At 35.4% G+C, this 9,468-nt stretch overlaps 1 protein-coding gene across 1 annotated transcript in view; it reads left to right on the forward strand.

Annotated features, from left to right (window-relative positions):
* The window catches only part of LOC111617743 (multidrug resistance-associated protein 4-like), an 81,877-nt gene extending 73,064 nt beyond the window's left edge, over positions 1-8,813 (forward strand). Inside the window, exons 24-25 of the mRNA XM_023359032.1 lie at positions 8,468-8,573; positions 8,637-8,813. Of these exons, the coding sequence (XP_023214800.1) occupies positions 8,468-8,573; positions 8,637-8,813 (283 nt within the window). The remainder of the gene's footprint in view (positions 1-8,467; positions 8,574-8,636) is intronic.
* Positions 8,814-9,468: the final 655 nt, after the last annotated feature.

Genomic DNA, 9,468 nt, shown 5'->3' on the forward strand with positions numbered 1-9,468 from the left:
GAGCATCAAACTGAGCTGTTTCAAGCCTGTTTTATACAATCATGTAACTATCAGTCAATTCATCATGAGAGACAGTTTGTTTGATTTACACAAGCACAGCCGACTATCCTTCTGGAACACCCAGGAAGTCACTCCCTTTTTGAACACAGAGATGCTACGTTTAATCGCGCTTGCATCTTGTCATCCTGTTCCTTATAACCAGACTCCTGTCCCTCACTTGTGGATGATGCTGGTGTTTTTTTTCTTTTCTGACTGTCATTGCCTGCCTTCTCTGCTGCCTTCAAGCAAGATTCCATTTCCAGATCACGAGTTCGGTTATGCTCCACAACCCTTGAGTTCACCGGCCAGATGGCCGAGTGATCAAGGTGGCAGTCAACCACTCTGGGGGATACGGGTTCGAATCCGAACGGGTCGAAAAAACCCCAGAAATTTTTTGGGGGTGGTCTGTTTAGATAGGTCAGGCTCTGTCTTTCACCATCTGGCCACCCCATTGTGGGTCTGGCCTGGCCGTACCCATAATGGGCTTGCAAAAACAACTCTCTTAGTGTCCACATGGCAGAAAGAACTAAAAAAAACCCTTGAGTTCTGTGCTAACAACCTCTCTCTTGCCCATGTTTTCCTATTACGTTTTAATAGGGCCTTATAATCTCTTACCAATAGCAACACGTCTGCCCTCCTGCTCTAACTTGTTAGTGATAGTGCATGTCATGATCTGGGTTTTCCNCAGTTCGTAGAAATTGAAAAACTTGAATTTTTCACAACTATTTGAAAAATTTCGATAAAAATAAACCAAAAAAATGCAGTCACTAGGCGTCTCACAGACCCCACATAATCCAGGAATAATTAAATTGTAGTTTTAAGGCAATACGAAGTTGAACTTAACGACTTTTGATGTAAAATCAAAATCGAACGAACTATCAGATATATTATATACACAGTGTGTGTAGACTAGAAAAATTCAAATTTCCTTTTCCACCAGTTGTTTGTTTTCATTTTGCACCTGGAATGTGACAAAAGCTCCTGTTAGTGTGCAATTGGCGAAAAACACTTTAGCGTCATTAATCTGATTTACTATTGATGTTATGTGTGAGATTAGATATGATTGCAAATGAGGATTTATTGAAATTGCATTGGTCTTCTCCTCTGTGAACATAAACTGTTGAAGTTTTTTGTTGTTTGTGATAGGTTTTTTGACTTGTCAGCTGTCATCTGGAATGTCATTTCTATACTTCTGTTTGTTCGTTTATCTCGTTTGTTTCCTTCTGCATTTATGTTCAGAAACATTCACTTTTTGCTTGTTTGTAGAGTGTGTCTTTTTTAGTCTGGATGTTGAGCTTAAGCTATTAAAAAATAGGGCGTACAATTGTATTCTTTGAAGTGTATAAAAGGAAAAAATATTTTATTTTACAATGGAATGGCTTAATTTTGTTTCTGAAAACAAGTACAAAAATTTATTTATCTGTTTTGAATATATACATACTTATAATTTACATTATCTGTAATGAATCTGTACGAAACACCTAATCACTCAAAATATTATACGATAGGTACCTTTCTCTTTATATAATTTTGTAATGCTGTAATCTGAAAAATATTACTTTGAAATAAAATTTACAGTTTATTTTATGAACCAATGTCACGAGGAAATACGTTTTTCCTGTCTGTTGTCAATAAGAACGCATTTTTTTATCATATCAATAAACGTCAAATTGTGCGATCTGTGCTCCGGTCTTTTCAAGAACCTTACTGTTCCTTGAACACAAATTAAAACTATTTATTTAACATTATCACTAGAGATACACAGCAATCCATCTTGATTGCTTCTAACTGCAAAGTCTTAGGCCAAGCTTGTTTTCTTCTGTCTTACCTCCTGATTGGTTGGGTAATTGTACAAGGAGCCTTCCTTGTACAATTACCCAACCAATCAGGAGCTGAGATGAGCTTTCTGTTGGGTCTGCCCTTGTTGGCATGAATGTTTCGACTTGTTCAACCTATCAGTTCCATAGAACGTTGATCTGACAAGTAAAAGCTTATCGTGTTACCACGCGAATCTTCCTTGATAGCTCTTGTCTCGAGCATCAAACTGAGCTGTTTCAAGTCTGTTTTATACAATCATGTAACTATCAGTCGATTCACGATGAGAGACAGTTTGTCTGATTTACACAAGCACAGCCGACCTTCCTTCTGGAACACCCAGGAAGTCACTCCCTTTTTGGGCACAGAGATGCTACGTTTAATCGCGCTTGCATCTTGTCATCCTGTTCTTTATAACCAGACTCTTGTCCCTCGCCTGTGTATGATGCTGGTGTTTTTCTTTTTCATTTCTGACTGTCATTGCCCGCCTTCCCTGCTGCCTTCAAGCAAGATTCTATTTCCAGATCGCGGTTCGGTTATGCTCCACAACCCTTGAGTTCACCGGCTAGATGGCCGAGTGATCAAGGTGGCAGTCTACCAGTCTGGGGGATACGGGTTCGAAACCGAATGGGTCGAAAAAACCCCAGGAATTTTATGGGGGTGGTCTGTTTAGATATTCAGGCCCTGTCTCTCACCATCTGGCCATCACCAAACCCCATTGTGGGGTCAGGCCAGATTCATAATGGGCTTGCAAAAACAACTCTCTTAGTGTNTATTTATCGCATTTTTCACAGTTCGTAGAAATTGAAAAACTTGAATTTTTCACAACTATTTGAAAAATTTCGATAAAAATAAACCAAAAAAATGCAGTCACTAGGCGTCTCACAGACCCCACATAATCCAGGAATAATTAAATTGTAGTTTTAAGGCAATGCGAAGTTGAACGTAACGACTTTTCATGTAAAATCAAAATCGAACGAACTATCAGATATATTATATACACAGTGTGTTTAGACTAGAAAAATTCAAATTTCCTTTCTCACCAGTTGTTTGTTTTCATTTTGCATCTGGAATGTGACAAAAGCTCTTGTTAGTGTGCAAGGGGCGAAAAACACTTTGAGTCATTAATCTGATTTACTATTGATGTTATGTGTGAGATTAGATACGATTGCAAATAAGGATTTATTGAAATTGCATTGATGTTCTCCTCTGAACATAAACTGTTGAAGTTTTTTTGTTGTTTGTGATAGGTTTTTTGACTTGTCAGCTGTTATCTGGAATGTCATTTCTATACTTCTGTTTGTTCGTTAATATCATTTGTTTCCTTTTGACTTTTATGTGCAGAAACATTCACATTTTGCTTGTTTGTAGAGTGTGTCTTTTTTTAGTCTGAATGTTGAGGTTAAGCTATTAAAATATAGAGCATACAATTGTGTTCTTTGTGTGAAGTGTATAAAAGGAAAAAAGTATTTTATTTTAAAATCGAATGGCTTCATTTTGTTTCTCAAAACAAGTACAAAAATTTATTTATCTGTTTTGAATATATACATATTTATGATTTACATTATCTGTAATGAATTTGTACAAAACACCTAATCAGTCAAAATATTTTACGATAGGTACCTTTCTTTTTATATAATTTTGTAATGCTGTAATTTGAAAAATATTACTTTGAAATAAAAATTTACAGTTTATTTTATGAACTAATGCCACGAGGAGATATGTTTTTCCTATCTGTCGTCAATAAGAACGCATTTTTATCATATCAATAAACGTCAAATTGTGCGATCTGTGCTCCGGTCTTTTCAAAAATAACACCTTACTATTCCTTGAACACAAATTATGACTATTTATTTAACATTATCAGTAGAGATACACAGCAATCCATCTTGATTGCTTGTAACTGCAAGGTCTTAGGCCAAGCTTGTTTTCTTCTTACTGTCTTAGCTCCTGATTGGTTGGGTAATTGTACAAGGAGCCTTCCTTGTACAATTACCCAACCAATTAGGAGCTGAGATGAGCTTTCTGTCAGGTCTGCTCTGGTTGGCATGACTGTTTCGACTTGTTCAACCAATCAGTTCCATAGAACGTTGATCTGACAAGTAAAAGCTTGACTTATCGTGTTACCATTCGAATCTTTCTTGATAGCTCTTGTCTCGAGCATCAAACTGAGCTGTTTCAAGCCTGTTTTATACAATCATGTAACTATCAGTCAATTCATCATGAGAGACAGTTTGTTTGATTTACACAAGCACAGCCGACTATCCTTCTGGAACACCCAGGAAGTCACTCCCTTTTTGAACACAGAGATGCTACGTTTAATCGCGCTTGCATCTTGTCATCCTGTTCCTTATAACCAGACTCCTGTCCCTCACTTGTGGATGATGCTGGTGTTTTTTTTCTTTTCTGACTGTCATTGCCTGCCTTCTCTGCTGCCTTCAAGCAAGATTCCATTTCCAGATCACGAGTTCGGTTATGCTCCACAACCCTTGAGTTCACCGGCCAGATGGCCGAGTGATCAAGGTGGCAGTCAACCACTCTGGGGGATACGGGTTCGAATCCGAACGGGTCGAAAAAACCCCAGAAATTTTTTGGGGGTGGTCTGTTTAGATAGGTCAGGCTCTGTCTTTCACCATCTGGCCACCCCATTGTGGGTCTGGCCTGGCCGTACCCATAATGGGCTTGCAAAAACAACTCTCTTAGTGTCCACATGGCAGAAAGAACTAAAAAAAACCCTTGAGTTCTGTGCTAACAACCTCTCTCTTGCCCATGTTTTCCTATTACGTTTTAATAGGGCCTTATAATCTCTTACCAATAGCAACACGTCTGCCCTCCTGCTCTAACTTGTTAGTGATAGTGCATGTCATGATCTGGGTTTTCCATAACTCCTCGTTGCCTTCCTCCCTCAGAAGTATTGNGGTTCGAAACCGAATGGGTCGAAAAAACCCCAGGAATTTTATGGGGGTGGTCTGTTTAGATATTCAGGCCCTGTCTCTCACCATCTGGCCATCACCAAACCCCATTGTGGGGTCAGGCCAGATTCATAATGGGCTTGCAAAAACAACTCTCTTAGTGTCCACATGGCAGAAAGAACTAAAAAAAAACCCTTGAGTTCTGTGCTAACAACCTCTCTCTTGCCCATGTTTTCCTATTACGTATACAATATGGTCTGTCAAAAAATACCTTAAAACTTCTTGAACACAAATAAAGATTGTTTATTTAACACTATTTAAAGAAACACACAGCACTTTATCTTGATTATATCTATTGTACATTTGTACAGATATACAAAAGTAATAGCTGGTTGATGAGGAAATAGGCTTTTCATTTTTCAAACAATATACTGTACTTTGAAAATTTTTGATAATCTTTTTTGCTTATATTTAATTTTAGAGTCGAAGTAGTACATTCGTATCAAAATTAACATAAATCTTAGCAAAAATGTTTCTCAATGGTAAAAATGAATCACTTCTCTAACAATTTTTCTGCTAATGTTACATTGTTTTTTAATTCCCTTTCCCTCTATGCAATAAGAGTTTCCTGCAAAGACAAGGAAGTAAATTTTTCTGTCTATTTTGTCTCACCTCAGTTTGAAGGATTTTTCAAATAGACATAACATCAGACTGTAAAAGACTTTAAGTTTAGTTATTTCGTTACCACATAATCTTGCTTTGTAGAATGACTGTGCTCAAATTCTTTCAAATGTTTCTTCTTCGCCTTGACAATTTGGTGTTGTACATATGGTATCTGTTAGCGGCGTGTAGTCTTTACATTTGGTACATATAAAAATGATATGTGGAATGTTATATGTAACACTTTGTGATAATGTTCTTTACTGGTATCACACTAATGTTACTGTGTAGTTTTCCTGCGGTCAGTAGGTTTATAGGAACACTTATCGTTAATGTCTAAACAAAATTTTAAAAACACTATTGTCCGTTCATTAAACGAAAGATAAACTTTAGACGTATAATTAATTTTGTGAGCATCCTTTTTTCGCTATTGCGCAAAATAGGGACAGTTAGGCCTGCTCAATTTGTAACTGGATGACGTTTATTCGTAGTTCAAAGTAAGATCGAAAAACCTTACATTTATTTTTTCCTCACGCCAGTTAGGATAGTAAGAATTCTCGTCCTAACTAGCAAGTATAATTATAGTTCAATTCATGTCAAGTAGGAATGTTCAGTATTTCGAGTGGGAAAATCTATCTAGAGTTTCATCAGTGAGAGTCGGTAGGTTTGTCGATAGGTGACCAGAAATCCAAGAAAATATAACTCGAGATCCAGATAAAAATTAACAACAGTTTAATAAATAATACATAGAGGTTAAACACAAAGGAGATTAAACGATGTCTACGTCGATAACAATTTAAATTCATTGCGAGAGATAAATTCCTCATTTGCAAGACGAAGAGACAGAGTTTACAATAAATGCATAATACCTCGTGTAGACAAATACTTGTCTTCTTGTAGTGTTGAGACAGCATTGGTGTAGTGGCTGCGGAATTCTCTAAAGCGTATTCTTAGAGGAGATACCTATAAGGTTTCGATATGACAAGAGCTAACGTTATGGATGAAGAAACGAACATAACACAATTAATAAATAAGTAATTTAATATTTCAAGCTTACCGGCTAGAACAATCAAACATGGCGATCTGCGGCGACAACAGCGCCGCCACTAAACAAAACAAAATGAAACTTTACATACCAGAGACAAGTCTGTCAGAAACAGAAAGGTGAGTGTCTGTCTCGAACTTTCGGTCTTTGGTTCTTTTATCTCGTAAAGTCCTTCCAATTCTGGGGTGTAATTCTCTCACGAAATGTAAATCTAATGCTGCTTCCTACTTGCAGCTGCCTGCTCTACGCGTGAGGAATGATTACTCAACAGGAAAATGATATAAACAACGAGAGGTGCTTTTTCTTTTAGTCACTAGCTTAACTATATCACAAGAATGTTACCGCAGCGATTTTTCTCTCCCAAATATTACTGTAACAAAACTATTGTTTCATGCCTCCAGGCTCTCACAGTTTACTGTAATGTGAAAAGTTATCCGCTTCATGACAAAGTGAATTCGACTGTAGACATTTGCATAGAAATCTGACCTGGTAATAATTTTATCCATTTACAAAAAATAAACAGTCATTGAAGCCCAAGTCAGACTTACACTCAAGTCAATTTCATTGAGTCAATATGATAATACATTTTGTACTGTTCGACCGATAATGATTTATATTACAAGTGCTGTACCAAAAATCTATCAGGCAGAGAAAAAACATAAATACTAATGACCAGAGTGGCTTTTTGATGAGAGAAATGCAGCATTTGTTATCTGGCATAAAGTTTCATAGTGTCATTTGAAATGAATTTTTCTTAATCTCGGCGTGCAGTTCATGTTGATAAAAGTTTGGTGTTTCTAACTACGTAAGTGTTGTGCGCAAGGTTAACAAGATTAGTAGCAAGGTTAACAAGATTAGTAGCAAGGATAACAAGATTTCCTTGTTAACCTTGTTAGTCATTTTGCCTAACTTGTTTAAATTATTTTTTGATGTAGATGATGTTATATCAGTTTGTTTTGGAATTATATCGACCCATGGATTTTTTTATAGATGTGATTTTAAGCTATAATCAGATTTATAAAAAGTCAATTACTGAAAGTTAATAAATGATGTTTCTCAGGAAGTTATAATGTGTCTTGGAAGATCTTATTTTGTTATAATCCAGATTTGTCTTTGTATTGCAGCAATTGAAAATGATAAATTATATATCCGATATGACAAAGTATAATCGACTGTTGTTTTTGGTTATACTAAATACAGTTAATTGCCCAAGATAAAAATAAACTATAATTTCGGTAAGTTATCAAAGAACGGTTATAGTTTTAAGTCTACGTTTTCCACCATCAATATAGAGTCACCTTTTACCACTGCTAAATTAAAAAATTATAGGTATGTTGATAAAAATGTTTATTTTGTTTTCAGAAACAAAAGTTTCCAACGTGCGCAATGAATGAATTAATCATATACAATATTTACACCAAATTTAAGTAGATGACAAGAAAGGCGAAAGTAGTTACATTAGTTTTTCATCTGATTGCTTCCTACAGCCATGTGATCTACCGATAAGCAGGAACGTTGTAGTTCCAGTTTACAGATCTAGCAACTTCTCTAGATATGGGAACCGGAACTGTAATGTTTTATATGCTCTTGCCTGTAGACAAATGACTAAAAGCAATTCACACTGGTAAATAATACAGGCTCTTAATTCACCAAAGAGCGGTCCACGTAATTTCTCTTTGTTTTGTACGGTATCTGACATCAGTCTAAAAACCAGTTTTTTATCAAAAGTTTTTATTGGTAAATTTTTTTGATAAACTTGTTTCGTATTGATTTCTGAGAACTTAATTCAATGTAACACATTTTCTATGCAGCAAAACTTGTATATTACGGAATCTTTACTATCAAGTATACAATATGTGTAAGTTTTAATGACAGTTGTACCACAAATTTTACATAGTGATATATCGTATTAAGTTTTTTATACGTATTTTTTGTGCTATAATGATACAGTTATGTAGATTCGTAATGTACTTTTCTTAATCCATTTTATGTCAAGAACTGATTCCTGCATACAAAAAATAATTCGAGAAAAATTCAAATCGTGTACCGTGTTGACAATAGCCCATAGATTACATACAATTATCGATTCGGACAGAGTACTGGTAAGTTTCTTTTGTTTATAATATATAATAATTTGTTTTTATTTACGCATTTGAATCTTCTAGGTTTTAGTTAATGGAAAACTTGAAGAATTTGACAGTCCTTATAAATTACTGCAGAATGTAAATGGTACTTTTTATAACTCGGTAAAAAACACGGGAGTTACTTCAATGGATGAGCTATTTAAAATTGCTGAAAATAAATATTGTGTTCAAGAATGCATCAAAAGAACGAGATTATAAAATAATGGATTTGTCTCGATATATATTAACCTTTCGTAGATTTCGTGTTGCTTTTATATTAACCACTATTCGGAATCATCTCTTATAAATGCAGTTTGTACACGTCATCCAGGATACAACATTGTTAAAATCTTTAGTAAAAACTGTTAAAACTTAAGTAGTATTTATGACTCCTACTGTTAAATTTATAGGTTTTAAACGTTAATGTAATCAGTAATTTTTCTGACAATATTGTTAAAAACCTTTAGAATAGTTTATTTTTAGAAAATAAGTAAATTTTAAAAAAATACAGTCGACCCTCCTATAACGCAGTAGATACCTTCCACTTCATAAGAATTTCGAGTTGTAGAAATCCGTAAATACATGAGCCAATCACAGCCCGGCACATGTACAGTTTACGGACTACGATTGTTTGAAAGGTTTACTTCCATAAAATTAATCAATTCTGGACTAATTTAACTCAACATTTCCATATCATGTATAATTTTTGAGAATAATCAGTGTAAACTATGCTATAAACAAAAATTATAGGATTACTTACCGAGTGTGCACCGTTCGACCACGCCATTGCTTAAGCTTGTTTTCGTCGCGGAGGGGCGCACCAAACTGCGGGCGCGTTTTCTGATAAGTTATTTTTCTGCAAAAATTTCGTTGA

The sequence above is a fragment of the Centruroides sculpturatus genome, unplaced genomic scaffold, assembly GCF_000671375.1.
Source record: "Centruroides sculpturatus isolate CEXI.00-Female unplaced genomic scaffold, Cexi_2.0 scaffold1651, whole genome shotgun sequence".
In the NCBI taxonomy this organism is placed as follows: Eukaryota; Metazoa; Arthropoda; class Arachnida; order Scorpiones; family Buthidae; genus Centruroides; species Centruroides sculpturatus.